General features: G+C 43.0%; 2 protein-coding genes across 4 annotated transcripts; one reads left to right on the forward strand and one right to left on the reverse strand.

Annotated features, from left to right (window-relative positions):
- The first annotated feature begins 5,480 nt into the window (after window positions 1-5,480).
- Nost (Nostrin) lies at window positions 5,481-17,136 on the forward strand. The gene is made up of 9 exons (XM_033346030.2): window positions 5,481-8,937; window positions 9,157-9,759; window positions 13,779-13,867; window positions 14,026-14,105; window positions 14,222-14,346; window positions 14,639-15,103; window positions 15,200-15,529; window positions 15,616-15,768; window positions 15,842-17,136. The coding sequence occupies exons 1-9, from the start codon at window positions 7,984-7,986 to the stop codon at window positions 16,259-16,261; spliced, it is 3,219 nt and encodes a 1,072-aa protein (XP_033201921.2). The 5' UTR covers window positions 5,481-7,983; the 3' UTR covers window positions 16,262-17,136.
- On the reverse strand, window positions 16,955-19,406 carry LOC143303252 (phospholipase A1). 3 transcript variants are annotated; one of them, XM_076622227.1, is made up of 6 exons: window positions 18,574-19,406; window positions 18,284-18,387; window positions 17,722-18,212; window positions 17,380-17,625; window positions 17,156-17,238; window positions 16,955-17,095 (listed from the first exon to the last, which is right to left on the reverse strand). In XM_076622227.1, the coding sequence occupies exons 1-5, from the start codon at window positions 19,057-19,059 to the stop codon at window positions 17,165-17,167; spliced, it is 1,401 nt and encodes a 466-aa protein (XP_076478342.1). In that variant the 5' UTR covers window positions 19,060-19,406; the 3' UTR covers window positions 16,955-17,095; window positions 17,156-17,164. The 3 variants fall into 3 exon arrangements, with proteins under 3 accessions (XP_076478342.1, XP_076478343.1, XP_076478341.1); XM_076622228.1 differs by lacking the exon at window positions 16,955-17,095 and having other exon boundaries at window positions 17,102-17,238; window positions 17,722-17,817; window positions 17,902-18,212; XM_076622226.1 differs by lacking the exon at window positions 16,955-17,095 and having other exon boundaries at window positions 17,102-17,238.
- Between the last annotated feature and the right edge of the window lie 104 nt (window positions 19,407-19,510).

Raw genomic sequence — 19,510 nt, forward strand, 5'->3', positions numbered from 1 at the left:
GACTTTTCGCGGTTCATGCAACTTGTTGCTTCGGGATTAACGCCATGTCGACCAGTTCGCTTTTTTACAAAGATAAGTACGCGGTAAGTGGCAATCTTCTTCGTCTTCTACGTATGCACGTAATCATATCTATCTTGTAGATCGTAGATGATATTTCAGATAGTTTGCGTCTCCAAATTATATGCCTTTATACTTCATTAATTATAGGAAGTTCGACCCAGTTTCGTAAAAATTTCTCTATGTACACATAAATTGTTTACTCGCTTCATACGCTTTCTCGGCTGCTTGTATCGTCGCGCAACGTTAATTTTACATTTACGATATTTGAACATTTGAAATATTTAACACGAAATCACAAGCGAACCGATAATCTCAAGCTGTCGTTACTAATCCTGCATTTGCTCGGAATCTGCTTGTTAGACGGCCTGTGTACGGGCCTCGAATCTTGAGAAAAATCGATCGTTTTCCAAATCCTGATATTATACGTGAATATCTATCATCGATACCGTATCAATACCTGTTACAATTATTAATTACTTGCGATATTTACTGCTGTGCAAGGAAGGAGATGCATGGAGGAAGAGAAAGGAAGATAAATGTGCGCGGGTGGTTCGCGTAAAATCACTATATAACGATGACACGTTATTATTTCATCGTGCAATAATTATCCATGACCGTAGTTATCGCGGAACTGTGATATTTTATCGAATATGATTATTGAATATGATATGAAATAACAAAATAGCGTTTCGTCAATTCGTTTCTTTACCTTTACTCTCTCCTACCTTCGAACGAATATTCACGCGTAAAGCGAGGTCCATCTTTGTTCAACGTTAAAGACGTTCGATTTATCCGAACTAGTGATATTATCAAAGTGTTAGGTCAATGCTATCTTATATAAAAATAAACCGAATAAATTGGAACGTGAATTTTGAATTTTGTAGTAGTTTAACTATAAACAATAATCTCGTTGTTTCGAATCAACGTGTTTAACGAAAAAGAACGATGCTTGGCGTGCGAATAAACCAATTAATTAGAACGATATATTTCGCTGGATATATTTCGGCGGGCGAATTAGCGAGACGAATTAAACTCGATTAACGAGTGACATTGAAGTTTAATTAGCAAGTGGGTGTTAAACCGTTGTCGTTCCAGTTATTCTTATCCTTGATTCTATAAACCTTATCACGATTGCCGATACGATCGAAAGAAAAATATTTCTGTTTGTTTTATCGCAGAAACGACAATCATTTAGAGATGAATTCGTTGTTTTGAAATCTATGGTTACGCCAAAGGTAAATCTTTGCTTTACCTTCAACGATTAAGCTGTTGTACGTGTAACGCGTTAGATACGACGGTGAATAATCACGGATATGAGTCAATTTCGAATGTTCTTTCAAAGAACAGAGAAAGCGATATTTCGAGATGGACGTGTAAATCCGACCCATTCGCTGGCTTCGACGTTGTTACATCGGCAGGAGATCGTGGGTATAAACTTTTATATTCCGTTACGTAATTATCGATCGAATACAAGAGAGAGGATAGATTTGCAGAGAATGAAAAAGAAGAAACAGGTACTTACGCGTGTTCGCACGAGGAAGAAGGAGTAAAAGAAGGAAAGAATGACGAAGAGAAGGGAGGGATAGAACTCGTCGACTAGCGGTAGGTTCTTCGGTGCATAGTAGTATACACACAGCGTATTTGACTGAGTTTCAAAAGAGGTAGGTGGCGGCGTGTATGATTCGGATGCCAGAAGGGCCCTCAGGGGTGAAAGTCTTACGTCAGAGACATGCATCTTATTATGCCGGACAACCGTACGATTCATGCAACGAAATGGTCACTATTCCCGACGCGGCGCGTAACTATTCTATCTTGTACCTACTTACGATGTACGCAACGGTGTAAGAGCGAGCGAAAATCGAACGGATTCCTCTTTTGGCTCCTTTGTCTCTCATCCTTTCTGTTTCTTTTTTTCGTTCTTTTATTTTTTCTTTTTTTTTTTTTTACGTTTACGTTTTCGCGAAACGACGGAATACCCCACGCTAATAAACTCCAGCTTCCCTGCATTTTTATCGCTACTAATTCGAAGCAAAGAGGATCTTCGTAAGAATTTGTTCGGTGTTTTCGACGGTCATCCTTTTTATAATTTCAAAATTGAATTTATTCGAGACGCGCTTTTACGTTGTTACGTTGCCCGCAACTCGAGTGGCTCGTGAAAGAACCTCGTTCCGGTTGACGAGCCGTTTCCGGTTGATTCTCGTCGCCATATCATTACGAGACACCGCTATATGTACAGCGAACTCGTATCGATTCCTACGCGGAACGCGTATCAATACGAATTATATTTCAAAGTTACGCGATTTATATAGATTTTCATAGAATAGATTTGTCTCGTTTCTTTCGTATCGTCTTATACCGATATAATCGTACAACCGTCCGTGGCAGCTCGGTATTTTGGAAATTTTATTTGTCTAACGGAGAATCGAGTATTTTCTTCCTGTTCTTTGCGATGAAGCTTTGCCCATTTTGTTTTCCGTAGCTGGGAAATCATCCCCGGTTGCGACCGAAAGTAAAAGGCAAGATTTTTATAAAGTCGCGAACGAAGCGAGAAACAAGCGAAGACTCGTTGCCGAGGAATTCAGAGTCACGGTATTCCGTGACACACCTATAGGAAAATATTACGTGCTACTTCTACTAGATATACGTTCGATGTTCGTAACCTACGATTAAACGAAACCAGCACCACTTCTCTTTGCTTTTTTCCGCATTATCGTCGATCGAAATCAACGAAATTGACAGAAGAAAAATGATATCGTCGTAAAGTTCTCGCGTATCGGGCAGCTTTCCCGTGACAAATTCATGTATTTCGCGTACTGTTCAAGTACTCGCGTATGCCTTTCGAAGGAATTACTTTCCTGAAACGTTACTTTTCGTCGTCAACTCGGCTCGTTTTCTTTCTTATTGTATAGACAAACTGTAACATAGTATCCGATTCGACGGAAGGATGCGACGATATCGTTGAAAATCGAGTTTGACGAAAGATGAGAAATTGGACGGAACATTTGACTTTTCATCGCGAGAAATTCAGATATTCGGACTCTGTTTTCGTTCACCGTCCGATCGAACGTAGCTACTGCAACGATAACGACATGGACGTTTCATTTTACGCAATCGTTATTTCAAATATAAGCGCGTCAACGGTGTTTTTATCATTGATTCATAGCCACAAACTACAAAGTCTACGAAGTATCTATGATCGATCATTGTTCGATCACTGACCGATAGCTGTTTGTCTGAATTCGTCGTACAAACGAAAGCGACGAACAAATCAAATGCTAGCTAAATAATGAGAGTACGATATATCGTACAGAAAAAAATAAACGTCACACTGGATAACACAATGGATCATCAGATAAGCAAAAGCGTGCTTTCGCGATGAATGTACATTATATTATTATCAGTAAGATTTCGCAGGAACCCCTGTCTACTCTCGCGTCTCAGTTATCGTTCGCGTTTCTCGCGATACTCCTTAATGCGCGTCGAATAGAATATTTAGATCGAATTCGAGCGGAAGGAACGAAACGTATAAATAGCGAATCAACAGAAGAGAAAAGAGGAAGAAAAAGAAACAAGTGCCGTAGGTGACGCAACATTGGTATCGGATACTAGCTCGCGATGCGCGATATGGTTTTTAACGATACCGAAATTATATATAAATTCGAAGTACGACGCAGTGAAAAGAGCTAATGTCGATCGTAAAATGTTTTCGAAATATCAGTGGTTTACAAACTGTGTTCATCCAAAGATCGTTCGCGATCTCGCCGTAAGTAGTCGTCGATTCGCACGGTCGACCATCTTTTGTAAGTCGTATTTTTTGGTGAATCTGCCGGATACGAAACACGTGTTCGAATTCACATCGTAATCGCGCGATCAGTGACGTTAATCCTTCCTTTTCCTTTCGAGTTGTTCCTTTTCCTCGGAGCAAGGCTTTTTCGATGAACGACATAGCCGCGAACGAGCACGACAAAAGGGTTGCTAATGCGAATTAAATTTGCGATACCGTCGATCGAGAGAATTTCTTGAGAAAATCATCTCAACCAAATTTTAGCTCTATTATCAGCTCTATTATCTATCTTACCCCTATCATTAGGTTAGTTATTGACCTAAACACGATTTACAGTTTATCATTGATTTCTTTCGTTCAAATTGTTGAATTTTGTTCAGATCTTCCGAGTGAAAAATCTATTTAAAAAAGTTAGCGGAGTTTTAACATGTCAATCGTTTATCGAAGTTATTGTAACGACGACGTTTATATTTTTACGATAAAAGTTCCCTGTCGTGTTTAGTAACCCATTCTTCGGATCGTCTTTTCTTCCAATTTCCTAGGAAACTCTTTCGATCGACGTATCGCGAATTAAGTTTGATTTAGGGACACTTTTATCGTCCGACACCGTCGTTGACAGACAGAATGAAAACTAACGATGAAACGTTCAACGATTTTCGCAGACTATCGATACACGTCGATTCTTTTGTCCAAACTTGAAATTAATGGAACGAATGTTTCCGTAGATAAGCGATAAAGTGTTACGTGGTCACTAAAGCTACGATAACGATAATAAAGTTCAGAGAAAGATACGAGTATCATTGGTAGCCGACGATACCTTAAAAAGAATGTTAGGAAGTCGGAGATTTCGGCAGAACGACGCATCATCGATAAACTGCTATAACATATAACGTATAACATTTTCTATAACGGCCAGTGGGTCAACGAAGTAACAGGTCGTCGATGACAACCGGATGACAAACATCTACGTGCTTTCATCCTTCCGTCCTCCGCGTCAAAGCGTCCTCTATTTCGCTCTAATTCAACCAGTAAGGGGCCAAGAGTATCGTTTCGATGCAAACAGTTTAAAACGTGTTTCGTGCAACGAGACAGTCTCGTTTGTCGTCCTATCGATCCTCCATTTGCATTCTTCTCCGAGTGAAATCGATTTTTCTCCCTTCTCTCAAAAATTGCACCGTATTTCCTTTCCGTCTTCTGTTTTTTTCTTTTGAAATACGAGACGAGCAAGTTTCACGGCAAGGTTTCCCTTCGATGTATGCAGGTTCTCGGGTTTTACCTTAATTACCGAGCGTTGCCATAATACGTCGACGATGCGCATTCCATCGATTAGGAAACATCGGTTAGGATGTGTAGGAAATCATCGGCGAGTATCGGTTTCCGCTCGTTCGACTTTACTCGTAGCGTCATACGCTACGCGTACAACTATCTGATCCGAGAAACAAACCCGTATTGAAAATCGACAAGCTTGGACAATACGCGTTTCGTTCGCGTAAAGGCAAAAGATGAAAAACCGTACGAGATAAGACGCGAAAAAGGCAGGTTAAAGATCCGGAAACTAGAATTTAAGAACCGGTTAGAACTATGGTTGCGGGAGACAGTAGGCATCGCGGAAGTTGTATGCGACAGTTGTATACAATCGCGGTTGTATGCGACCAGGAACGAAGTGGCGTTTTACAGAGGATTTTTCGATGGACCGGTGTTAACGATCGCATCTTATAGCGGAAAGGTAGGATCATCGTTTCGCGATACGGGAGAAACATAGTCGGCGAGCGGCGACAGTTGTCGTCGAGCGAGTCGGCCGCACGTGCACACCATGTTTCGGTAACGCGCGAGTGTCGCGCGGAAACAAGCTAAATATAAGTCACGAGGAAAAAGAATAACCTCCCGCCTAGAAACTCGCATTACTCGCTCAAACAACCTCTACCACTTTTGCTCGCGTTCGTTTCGGAGCATTACGTTCTGCTGCGACGCGTATTGCGTATTACGTTTCCGACAACGGCCGTTAGTGCAATCGCGTCCGCGACGTACCGCGCTTCGTCTCTTCCGTCCTCCTCTGCTCTCTTCTCTTCACGTCGGTTTTCCTCTCTCGTCTCGTCGTCGTAGTACCAGTTGTCGTTACGAGTGCTCGCGTTAGCCGATATCGCCACATTCCTCTTGCAGGAAATATGCAATTTTTTCGCATTGACTGTTAACGGTTGAGTCGCGTTATCGCGTTACCTTTCCAACGTGTACGCCGTGTGAAACGTCGAAGCTTTGATCGTTCGAAAATCGTGATTCCAACGTTACGCGTTCGATGAAATGGCGGCGGACGCGTCAAACAGAAAAATAACGATTCGCTTGTTCGAACAAGCCACACAGCAGACACGGACGAGGTATTGCTCGTTTGTGCTACACACCGTTCGATCTGCCGCTGTTTTTCTCCGATCGACGATAACTCGTATCGATCTGTGAATCGTCGTTTTGTGGGTCGAAGACTGTTCGAAATGCTACTGGGTAAACACCGACTTTTCATCACCGAGATATACGTAAATAACGCATCGTCACGATGGTACCGTTCGCGAGATTAAATTTTCACGCGAAACGGTCGTGACTTATTTTTGTAGAGCTACGATACGCTACGGTACGGCGCGGTGCACTGTTTGCACCGTTGTGTAATACGCGCGTACGCAACATAATATGGATATAATTGTTTGACGCTGTTGTATAATACGGCTTCCAGCGTGTATTCAGTCACGACTGAGACGTCGTCGCGCCAACATCACGATCACGAGAGCAAGTTTCTGTTTGGCGAATGCCGCGCAACGCGATCGTCTTCCTCGCAAACGAATAATTAACCTTGAATCGATCGCGGCTTTTCATTTGCTATTCGACGTGAGTATAAATGCGGAGCGTCGCGCCGCACCTCATCCGCGGTTGACGCGTCGCACGTCGTACGTTGCGAGAGCTCGCGCCTGGACAGGCGATTCGCACGATCCTCTCGCGAACCGCGAGACACGGTCAGTCGGTCGATCCTTCGACGAATATCCTCTTTTTGATATCGCGCATCTCCTACCTTGCCACCTTGTCGTGGAATCGCGATGGCAACGAAATCGTCCGTGTTTGTACGTGCGTCGGTAACATCGAAAGACGTTGAACGCGAAACGAATACTTGGGAGCGACTGAATGTACGGAAAGAGGAAATTTAGTAAACGATGCCATTGGATGTTGCGCGCAAAGATACGCGCGATATCAGGTGTGTGGTTGGTTGTACGAGGCGACATCGTGTCGTTGTTCCTACTGTCCGAGAGAAGTCGTACAGATTGGTCGATCGGTGAAGGTCGATCCGAGGAAGAGCAGCGGTTGGAAGAACGATTATCGAAGAATTACGAGACAAAGTTGAGCGAGAAGTACCGATGAATCGTTTACGTAACGCGAAATCGACCGAAAGGAGCGGCCGCAGCAGCACGTTTCCGAAACGCGCTCGAAACGGAACGACTCGTGTACGCGTTTAAACTCGAACGAGCGCCAAACTATGTCGAATTTTCTCGTCGATCGACAGGCTTTCGAGCGACGGACGGCCAGCACAGTACTTACGATAAACCGAATTTAGCATTCTGTTCGGTACCGTAGACCGAGCTCGAGCGAACCTGGTCGAAAAATGAGATCGAACGAGGTACCTGTATTTGCTAATCGGCAAGGCGTTTCGAACAAGGCGTTACGGTGACGTCGTTGAAGGTCCATCGCGATAAAACGATCGCGATATACGACGATCGATCGACGAGAGATTTTTCTCACGAAGCGTCGTTTCGGAACTCGTTCGCGTACACGTCGAACGGTGATCGTCAGACTGTGTGCATACCTGTCATAGCAAAACGAAATTGCACGAATAAACGAAAACGAAGGCGTGCTTGTAGAGATTCGCAAGCGGCGATCGACGTAAGGCAGCCAGATATCGAACGTAGCTATTCAAGACTGGTGCTAGTACCTACGTAGAGATGGTTAAAATTAAAACGTTGCGTTGCTCCGCTTCGTTATGATTTTACGATATGCGAAGAATGGTGGATACCGTCAAGCTGTACGATCCGCTGGAAAAGGAATTGGACGATTGGTAATAGCGTACGTTGGTAATTCCTTTGGACGGTGGATGGCGCGAGAGAAAAATGGAAGAAGCGAGACACGCATGGGCTACTTTAAAGTCAGTCAGAAAGTTGACATTGTTGAACGGCAATGGTAATGGCAACGACAACGGTAACGGCGTAAATGGAAACTCCACGACAGTGTGGTACGATATTCCCGCGCCCGTAATAATACATTGTTGCCAAGAATTGCCAGATGCGTCCAAGTCGGACCGCGTCGAACCGATCGAGGAAACAGCGAGCGTCGCGACTACGAACCAAGAGTCGACAACCGATACTCGGGATAACAAAGGGCCGGAGAAACGCGGGGACGAGAAGGAGGGAGAGAACCGACGCAGAAACACGGTGGAATTGACCGCGGTCACGTCGGTAAAAACCGACGACGACGGAGTGCCGAAGATCAGCTTCAGTTTCCTACATTCGGACGACAAATCTCGAACGGCTGTCGTGGAACGAGCTACGGTTACAGGAGAAACGACTACGACGTGGACGACCGCGACCGTGACCACGAACAAGAACGACGAAGATACGTCGACGCGAGACGAACTGTACGACTTTCCTAGGAATTCGTACGTCCACGACGAAATCGAAAGCGAGAAAGCGGTAGAAAGTGAACGCGAGTCAAAAGTCGCTAAGGACGACGAGGAGATTCGCGGCACGAGTCCAGCGAAATTCCACGGGGAGTCGGCCGAGATTCGAAACGAAATCGACCATCGAAACGTAACCGATTCGCAGGATTTGAAAGAATCGAGCGGTGCGTCCCGTCAAGAGGTCACGTCCGCGGAGAAAGCGAGCGATCCAACGATCGCGATCGACGTCGCGAATTCGGAAGGAAAAACGGATCCGTGCGATCCAGCGAATCGAAGAAAAAGGCATTGCGACGGATACGACGAGGCGGGCTGCTCTTATTCGGACGTCGAGTGCTCGAACGACTCTCTCTCGAACGCGGTGGCCCGCCGAGAGCAACGTTATCCGAAGGTATTAAGCGCGTCGCTGGAGCACGGTACGATCGGACTTGGCGATAAACCTAGAACCGAAGCTTCGAATCGTCCGATCGATCTTCCACTTTCCAAACGTTCGATTCGCGAAACTCGAGAGAAGCTAGGAGAGATTTATCGCTGGGTCCGGTCACCGGTGTCGAATACTCGGTTACCTCGTCTCTTCTCGCGACCGAGAACAAATGTCCTGAAATTGCAGAAACATCGGCTGGGCAAGGCATGGGAGAAAATGCGAAACTGGCTAAGGGACGAAACGTCTCGGATCAACGAGGTGGTGAACAAACACGCGAGATTGCAAGCCGTCGGTGCTCTTTCCGAGGAATCGTGTACCGTGACCGTTCCGAATGGTAACAGCGCGTCCTACGATCTGACCAAAGCGAGGACTCCGGAATTAGGATCGATCACTAGGGTCGAGGAATTCGGTTTGTCCTCCGTTTCGCAAGAGCACCTAAAAAGCTCGTCTTCTTCTCCCGAAACCGCGATCGCACCGTCGAAAACGAACGTCGCTCTCCACCGAGCACCGACGAAAACCACTGGCTTGGGAAAGATGATCGCCACCTCGGACAACGTGTTGAACGAGAAGAGCGAACTGAGTATCGTTCCGGTTTCCTTCAGCATGGACAAGCTCTGCTCCGATACGGAAATCGACGAGACCCACGATGCAGCGACCGCTGCCGAGATCGACAGCAGGGATCATGCTCGAAAAGCCGGCTTAATTAAGAGGAGAATGCTGGGGTCAATCAGAGGGTTAATGGCCTCCACTCATCTTCTACACTCGGTCTCCGTTCACGAGACCGAAGAGGTACATTCTTCTATTTCGTTCCACCCACCGCGTAACGCGATTACGTTCGACCGAAGCGACGAAATTCCTTTCTCACGGATCTCGATGGACCCCCTCTCGTTCAAGGCGATCGCTCTCGAGTCGAGAAAAATCGAACGAGATCTTTCCTTCGCTTCCGATACGTGAAAATCTTTTATTCTGCGACGATCGCACCGCGCGCTAACGTACACGCGAACGACGAGTCCGAGCATCGTACCAAAGAAACGATCAAAGCGAAGAAAGTGTGAGAAAGTTGGGCGGAGAGAATAACCGACTTTGTTCTTTTCTGCATGCTAACTGATACTTGGCTACGTCTATACGTCTATAGGTACTACAGGGTACGCGCTTATACGGTATGTTTATACGACGATGATGCGGCATCGTGGCGATTGAAAAAATGCTACTCGTTGTACTTTGATCGCAGCTCGCGTTCTTTTTCCTTTTTTTTTCTTCTTCTTTTTTTTTCCATGCATTATATAAGCTAAAGATAGGCACGTACCGGCAGCTTATTCTCGTTCCGAAAACTATTTCAGCGCTGGCACGACCTATCCAACTTTCCGCTCAAAGTAACCTTAATTTACCCATCAAGCACTGTTCTCGAGAAAGCTGGAGTCGCCGCGTCTCGATTCCGTAGCTTCCCAACTGCGAATACAAATATAAATACAAATACTTTAAGCGAAAGTATTCGTGCGTGGCATACAAGGACGTCGTTCTCATCGTTAGTCCGCACGGAGAAGCCACGAATTCAGGCTGTGTCATTGCCGTTTGTTTTCTCTATCATCTACGAAGGAATCGTTTGCGCGTTAAAGATACCAGATAAACGAGTAGAAATTGCCGCTACCCGTGGAAAATTGAGCGTACGAAAGAAAGCAGAGGCAGCTGCGAGAAACTGTGTACGAGGTTCGTGAGAGGTGCGCGTTAATAGCTCGGTACGGCGATAGTAACTGCGACCTCCGCGATTTCACCGCGTCACGTGAACCTAAGCCGAGAAAATCTCGAAGGTAAAAGGGAAAGGAACCGTACACATCGATCGCGATCTCTCGATATTTCACCTCTGTTTTCGTTCGTCGAAAGCAAGCACCGCATCGCGGCCGTGCCGCTTCCTCCGGACGATCGGCTATCTTCCGGCAAAGAAGCACCGTTTCTACCTCGATTATGTATTTCAACGTTTCAACGATTTCGATTAGAAGATAATACCGAGAAAAATTGCATTTTTCTCGCGTCTTATCAGAAGACTCGCGCGTATCTGTTTGTATTTGAAGAAGGAATCCAGTCGGACGAACACCTGTAACAAGTTCTAGACAATCGTGCCCCACCTGTTGCACGTGCCAGCACATTTCTTTCACGATCAATTACATTACGTGTAATATCCAATCGGGCGTATCGATTAACCTTTTACTCGAAAAAGTTTCCACATCGATGTCAAAGTACCAGCGCATCGATATACAGGGTGGTTGGTAACTGGTGCTACAGGCGGAAAGGGGGTGATTCTACGCGAAAAAAGAAGTCGAAAATATAGAATAATAATTATTTTTCAATTTTTTCTTTTTTTTTTTTAATTTTTCCATCGAGACAACGATCTACAGTGAGATCCGTTATAACGAGACGCGATAAAGTGCAGGCGTACCGAGCGAAAATTCAAAGTCGATTTTCTCGAAAGCAAAGCCTCGAACGAAAAATTTGTATTCTATATTTTCGACTTCTTTTTTCGCGTAGAATCACCCCCTTTTCGCTTGTACCACCAGTTACCAACCACCCTGTATTTTATTCTTGCGTACGCAGTTTCATCGAACTCTCGTAAATTTGTTCCTTACCGTTTGCAAATAAATTCATACGAACGTTCATATCCATCCGACGATTTTACTATTCTTCGTATGCGTATAAGATTGCTCGTTGTCTAAGTAGATGGATCGTAAGAAAGTCGATCTCTCTTCGTGCAATGCATAATTAATCTTTCTCTCACAACCGTGAACACGCTAGCGCGGAAGGTTAATCGACAGGCGGAAGTAGTCACGTATCTCATCTTGAAACACAATAGATCAAATTAATCGTCGCGATTAACGCGTTCACGGTTGATATCAGGATTTCTAAAAGATCTTCCTTTCGTGTTAAATCACGATCGCTCGAGGATAAATTCTAGCGTTGTCTAATATCTCATTCTTTAATTATAACTTATTCTATGTCGATCTTTCTCTCTCAACGTACGCTCGTTGTATTTGTATTTATCGACCAGTCTGATGCGCGTGTTACGCAGAGCTACTAAGCGGCTTGGATTTCTGAAGCGCATTCGTTCCGCTTTTTAAAATTCATGAACGCCACTTTGTCTATATTTGTCCCTGGTCCCTCGTCTTCCACGTGTGGAACATGCCTTTGTCACGCGAGTACCGCACTTAGCAAAACATCGAGACCGGCTCGACAAAATCCGGATAATTAAGACGGATAATCCTGTGCAATGGAATAACAGATTCGATTAACACCGTTTAAACAATGGACGCGGAGACTATGTTTCTTTACAAAATTGTCAACGATAGGTTTAACCGCCCTGCTATGCGTCTAAATACAGTCGCACGGACGTGATTTCACGGTCATTTTCGTCTAATGCATCACCTTCGCCTCGATGCATTCTAACCGATGACGCGATCAGTTGATTCGATGTTATTGCGGGCCCTCGGACACACCAAGGTCCGATGCGGCGCGACGTCGCTGAGATTCTGCGACGATACGTCCGTCTTTGTTGTTTTTAATCGAGAAAACAAAGAAAGAGATACGATCGCGAGGATATCGCGTGAGCTAAAGTCGCTCGTCCGCATTTAGGCTAACATTTAACGTTGCGTAACCAATGCGTAATCAATGCGTAACGTATGTTCCCTCGCCAACTATCCACTTTTGCTTTTCATCGGCCGACGGATTTTCTTTCGTTTCCTACATTCTATGCTGTTCTAAAATAAATAAATTTCATTTAATCGAGTTTCACGAGTAAAGCTAACCGTACGAATTCGGCCGTAGAACTTGCGCGTGCGACCTTGTTCGGTGATAAGATTTAACCCGAATAAAAACGCTGAACAGAGTTCTACTTGGTTCGATTTGGTAGAGAGTGTACAAGACGAGAATGTAGAAAAATGAATTTTTACCATTCAGTGGCTTGGAAAGTCGTCCAGTCAGAAAGTTACTCGAAAGGTTGAGTCGGGCGTAACGTCAGAAATTACCGGTAAATGACATTTCCGATACACCCTTTCTTCGTTCTGGTCGTTAGTCGAGGAAAATATCTCAGATATAAGACGGTACGTAATGCACAGGAAAATCTAGTTGTGGCTGACCAGAAATAAGAACGACAAATTTCTCACCTACATGACCGGTTTATGTACCAAGAACTTCGGCTATGCTTGCTTCGTTCCTGACATCCACACCACGTGTCTCGTAGTTTTCGTTTCTCTCCTGAAGTTTGTAATTTTACGAAATACCTCAAGGGAGGAACGCGTTAAAGACTCGAAGAACGTTTACCCGTTCGAGTACCAGCATTCGATTAGCGAGCAATAAACTCTTGGAGATAGTTATACATATACTTTCTACTTTTAATTAATTCCGTTCTTTCTCTATGTTTTCTACCTTGTCGTCTCTTGTTCATAATGCTCGCGTTTAACATTCTAAATATCACTTCGACCTTATTATCCTCTTGCTTCGCTTATGAACCGTAAAAATAAAACTCGGTGCTTATAAATTTATACATACTTTCGTGTAACGGATGGTAATTGTTGTTTCTTCCGCCAATCCGTAAGCCAGAGTCGGCGAGAATTCGCCGCGAAAAGAAATCGTTGTAACTCGCTCGCAAGACGTTAGAAACGTTGCATCTCGTGAGCTGTGACGCGTGGTTACCGCTATATTCCGCGTGCTTCTTATCCTTCTCCACGATCGTTCAAGCGTACAACGAGCTCTGGTTGCGAGCTTTTAGTTTCGAAAGTAAGAAAAACAGAGAAAAATTAATATCTGGTTTCTGGTTACAGGGTGGACAAGGTGGATTCGAAGATGTTCGAAGGTACGTGAAACAGGGTGGAGATTTTTGCAAGGAATTGGCATCGATCCTGCACGAAAGGTGAGTTGCTTCTTTGTTAATCGAATCGCTTCTTCTCGACACGCAGCGCGCGTGTATCTCCGCATTCTTAATACATTTGCTATTTATTATATATTTGTGATACGTGTATATTCGCCTTGAATCGTAAACCTTTTGTTTCTTGTCTTCTCTTATTTCAGAGCGGAATTGGAAGCGACTTATGCCAAAGGACTCAGCAAACTGAGCAACAAACTGACTAAGGCGTGCGCGAAGGACCAAGGTACTCTCTTCGTCGTTTTAACTTTTAACGATTGATTTAGCAACGTGATATAAAGTAAAGAAAGTCGAGGCAGTAAGTACCAGTTTTAAATACAATCGCTGGCTTCTGAAACGCAGGTGGCAACGGGAGCGGAGGTGTGAACGAAGCATGGAGATGCGTCGGCGAGGAGATGGAGGCTGCCGCAGAAGCTCATAGGATCTGGGGAATTACGCTTAGCGAACAACTCGCCAAACCGATCAGAGTGCGTCGAATTTCGTAAAAATTCCTTTTTCATCGTCCCTTCGAACCATTCCTCGAAATATCATCGCGCATTATCGATAGTCGTTATCGCCGTTAGTGCATCGTCATTCGCAGCAATTGAACAAGGTTCTTCCTTTGCATCGAATTTGCACACGTAGAGAATACGCACGCGTACACGTACACGCGTGTTATTTCGTTTCGATTCTTCTCTCCTCTGAAACCGTTGAGCGTTTGTCGAATGATCGTTGAAACAAGCGACGATAGGCGTTAAGGAGGCGTTTGCGTATCCGCAGGTAGGAGTAGCAGAGGCTCAAGGACGTTCGAGGAAATCTATCGAGAATTCCGTGGATAAGGCCGGGAAGTCTCTTCACGAGTGGCGTAACATTGCGATAAAAAGTAAAAAGCAAAGTTTCGCTTGTGCACGGGAAAACGAGAGGTTGCAAGACCTCGCGAGGCTGCAATCGATCAGTCAGAGTCAGCAGAGCAATAACAAATCGTCGACCCATCATATGACGGAGAAGGAGGTCAGTAAGCTCGAAGCGAGGAGGAGAAAGGCCGAGGACTCGTCTCGTAGGGCGGACACGGAGTTTTACACGGTGAGCGTGAGAGCTGAGAGAGCTAGGCTCGAGTTCGAAAGCACCATGAGGAAAGGAGCCAAACAAATGGAACTTCTCGAAGAGGAACGATTGAGCGCTCTTAAAGATCTCGCGAACGTTTATTTAGCCCATCTGCAAGCCCTAGCTCCCCGTCTGCAACAGGTACGTAGCAATCTCATACGCGCTCGTACCTGCAATTCTATCTCCTCCGCGTTGCCAACGCTCTCGTGATTATCATCCGTCGTCTTTTCCTTACAGAGTGCAGACCGTTTGGCAGCTCCTATACGTAACTGTAACGTGTCCCAAGACATCGAAATCTTGAAGAATCTTATACGCAGAGTAGAGAGCAACGACGGGTGTAACGCCGAGCAATTGCTCCCAGACTTTTATGCCGAACACGTTACTCTAGCGATGAACAGAGAACGTCGGAAACAAGCGCTGGTAAGAGTCCTTCATCTGATCAGGCAGGACTTGGAGCGCGAGAGGCGCGGCAGGGAAGGTTTGGAAACTCTTCACCGAGCTTTCATTGCAACACCGGCATTCGCGGCGGACGAGAGCACGCAAAACGTAACGGAAAAACTACACCATGTACGATTACTCTTATGCTCTTTCTTTTATCATTCGCTATGTCGTGTACCATCTTCGGAAACCGTTCAACTCTTACCTTCTTTCAGATGCGTTCTATGTTATTGTATTTGGAGGCAGCGAGGTATAAAGTCGGAGGAACATTGGCCGAAGTAGAAGGCAGTAAACGAGACAAACATCCGTTGGCCGAACATATTTTAGTTTCAAGGGATAAACAGGGTTTGCAGCAAAGTGTCCTTAAGGTGAGCTTCCGTAATTCTTATCGTTATCTTGAATGAAAGAACGAGAAAAGTGCACGCACATTCTTCCACGCAGATTCCTTCTTGGGCGAAGAACGAATCGTTTGAGATTCAGGAGGATGAAGACGAAATGGATGTTCATCTCGTAAAGGATCACGATACCGAGAGTCGTCATTGGGCCGATCGAACAGCTGGCGATGGAAACTCGGAGAATCCACCGGACGAGGATGACTTTAGCGATTTCGATGAATTCAGTAGTCATTCCGAGGACAATAATAATCAAGACGTCGATGCCACCGAAACGGGTGGCAAGTCCGACGCAACCGAACAATGTAGAGCAATCTATCAATACTCGGCAAATTTAAACGACGAGCTTAGCTTAAGTCCTGGGGACTTGATAACGGTACATCAAAAACAACCAGATGGTTGGTGGATAGGAGAGTGTAGAGGACGAACTGGAATATTTCCAGCCACTTACGTTCAAGTTATTAATTGAACAACTTACGCTTTGCTTCGCCTCCTGACATTCAGGAATTAAACAATGTTTTTCCTTCTGATTCCGAAGGAAAGAAAGGGAGAGCAGGTGCGAATAGGTATAATGATACATGAAAAATATGTAGATGCAATTATACTGTAAAAAATAAATAACAACGGAAGTTATTAATTATACATATGAACGAACTACCAAAGTACGATTGAAATTAAAAGTGACTCTCCTAGAAAAAGTCAAATTTCACTGTACAAAGAAACATTTTTTATCTTTGATATCGAGTCGTATTGCCCGCGATAGCAATTACCGAACAATACGAAATACGGCGCACCGAAACGCACCATCTACTACAGATAGTCGACGAAAATATTTGTCAAACGTGTTTTGTACGCGTTCGATACCAATTTTAAACGACAAGTTACTAAATGCATATTTGTTTGCGTCAATAAAGTGCCAATGATAGCATATACATACATATAGAAACTGTACGGGACGGACAAGATCAGTCGAGGATAAAGTTAATATTTTCGCTACAATGTAACAAATCGCAATTAGGAAAAGGAAAGGAGTTTGTACAACGAAGTAATACCTTTTTGTCTGTATAACTTGTGCATCGTAATTTATAATTAAGTTGTAATATTAACATAAGCATAAACATGATTCAAGTCATTTTCATAGAAAGTAAATATCGTTTCTTCCTTAAAAAATCAAAGACTGTTTATTCACGCAGCATTCACGCATGAAATTAAATAGCGTGACATGTATATAATTTGTTTAATTTTCGAAATTCCATTGTAAATAGTACTTAGCTGCATTTAATAACTTAAGTGTTTTATGTAACTGAAATTTTAATTAAAGTTCGTTTATTTATCAGCTAATAATACATTTTTCTTAACTCACTTATACATCTTAATCCCGAAGTTCGTCTGCGTAATCCCTCTCCAACTGCATTATTACTTCATTGATCATACGAGTACCGTTAACTACAACATTAAAATGTTTATCACTATAACCGACATATGACACGTTTATATTTGTATATTTTATTGCGGAGTAAGTATGGTATCTGTACATAACTACCATATATATCTAATTTTATTATACATATAATAGATCTATCTTACCGCAAAAAGGTGGAATGTTGGAAGTTGCGACAAAGAATGTTCCTCGTTGAGGATAATTTATCGCGTTTATGCCCATTTCGGCACAAATAGTTTTATCGCACGATTCTGTTGCTAGTTGTATCAGGTTTCGATACGATAAATCCCAATGATGTGCCCAAAAAGTGCAATTGTGCTTAACCTCGGATATCAAAGACTCCGTTAAGTAAACGTACGAGCGTCCATGGCTGCATATAGACTTGTTAATTGCTAAAATCAATTCGATATTTTATCCGAGGAAGAAAGCTTACAGTAATAAGCTTTTTTCAAAACTGATAATAAGAAACGTATTTAGCGAATACTTGCCTCGAAGAGGAATTGGTAAATATTCAAAATACGAAGAATCGATTTTTACGCAGCCAGGCTGGCTTCTGCCACCGTTAGGGTAGAAATCAACATGACCTGATACAAATTGTTCGTCCGTTCGTTCATTCTCGCAATAGCATAAAACACGGTGTATACACAATGTATGTACAAATATCAAACCTATTGGTTCTGGTAAACCTAATCCGATCTCCGAAAGTAATTTCCCATTAGTATGGATAATATCGACGAATGGTGCATCGGATTTATGAAGTTTCATCGTAGAATGTACATTCTTGAAACAAGGTTGTGCAGGATCCAATCCTGTTATTCTCTGGACTTCCCACTTACTTCGCCTTTTTTTCAGTTCTTTCGCAGCAAACCCGCAAATATGTGCTCCAAGACTATGGCCTACTAAATGCAATGGTCCCCAATTATTGTTGTCGGAATTACCTTGCGTGCTTGTTGTTGCATTCTCTACGTGTTCTAGAAATCTTTACAAGACAATAAGCTCCATGAGCTTTTGTGCGATTAACACCTATACAAATAGGTACGTAAAGCAGACCTTGCAATTTGATATCCTATTACTTTTGTGTTAACTGCCGCTTTGTAGTAATTCCAAGTATTGCCCCCGGCACTCCAATCTACAATTACAACATTAACGTCGTTCTAAAACATATTAGAGAATAAACAAAATTATTGTTTGAATTACCGATGATAAAAGATTAGAAAACTAACGTTGCTAACATGTATTACAACATCAATTACTTTCTAAGGGGAAAGATTCCGTTCGTCTTTTAAAATGTACTTCAACGTGTATGGAAAAGAAAGAAAAAAAGAAAAATTGTAATCTACCCATTGAAGAAATGCTCTTTCCATTTCATTGATCCACGATTGTTGACCATGCGATAAGAATCCGTGAACTATTACGATCGTCCTTCGTTCGATTTGAAAGTCTGTCCACTCCAAGCCAAATTGTTTACCGATAAGTACCTGAACGCGTCGTGGTTGTTTTCTCGAGGAAAGTAAAAATTGAACATCCAAAGCATTTCCACTTGAATTACTCATAAAAAACCATTCTAAAATCGCAGCTACTCTTTTTCCTAAACCAAAACAATCCACTTGATCTGATTGGGAATTTTTTCGATAGTCGATAAAACTCGAGGAATTCGAGAGTGTATAAATGAAAGCTGTCAAATTGCTATTACGAAAATTCGATAAATTGTTATCAATACGATCTCCACTTGTATCTATTTTTACATTTTCTTCCAAAATGTGATCCTGCATGGCAGAAATCGCAGGCAATCTGATGAGCAGTAATGCAATCCACATCATTTTCATTACTGAATTTCTGATCGTAATGGAACATGTCTATATATCTACGTATATACGTCTGTATACAACCAAAAAAATTGAAGTCATGACCTAACGATAACGTAGATTACATTGCTAATTTCAAGTAAACTAACACTTCAGAGTACATAATTGTAAAAACATCCTTACGTCTTTTCGACATTATAGACATTATATTTCAATCAATTTAATAATAAACTATTTCTTCTTATTTTTATTTCCGGTGTCAGTATAATAAAGCGTCGTTTTTTTTTATTAATAATTCTTCGATAGATTAAAATAATAAAGATTTAAAAAAATCCTCAAGTTTATAATATTCTCATAACATTAAAAGTATTAATACGAAGGAGAGACATTAATGTGAAAATGTAACAAACTAATTTTTATAATTTCGTTAAAAATAAAAAAATATTAAATTTTAAATACACCCCTATTAAAA

This window comes from Bombus vancouverensis, chromosome 10, assembly GCF_051014615.1.
Source record: "Bombus vancouverensis nearcticus chromosome 10, iyBomVanc1_principal, whole genome shotgun sequence".
Classification (NCBI taxonomy): Eukaryota; Metazoa; Arthropoda; class Insecta; order Hymenoptera; family Apidae; genus Bombus; species Bombus vancouverensis.

Coding starts and splice junctions, on each gene's coding strand:
- LOC143303252 (XM_076622227.1), bottom strand. CDS start 19,059: ATGAAAATGATGTGGATTGCATTACTGCTCATCAGATTGCCTGCGATT. Junction 18,388..18,573: donor AAAGAGCATTTCTTCAATGG/GTAGATTACAAT, acceptor AATATGTTTTAG/AACGACGTTAATGTTGTAAT. Junction 18,213..18,283: donor ATAGGATATCAAATTGCAAG/GTCTGCTTTACG, acceptor TGTCTTGTAAAG/ATTTCTAGAACACGTAGAGA.
- Nost (XM_033346030.2), top strand. CDS start 7,984: ATGGAAGAAGCGAGACACGCATGGGCTACTTTAAAGTCAGTCAGAAAG. Junction 15,530..15,615: donor TAACGGAAAAACTACACCAT/GTACGATTACTC, acceptor ACCTTCTTTCAG/ATGCGTTCTATGTTATTGTA. Junction 15,769..15,841: donor TGCAGCAAAGTGTCCTTAAG/GTGAGCTTCCGT, acceptor TCTTCCACGCAG/ATTCCTTCTTGGGCGAAGAA.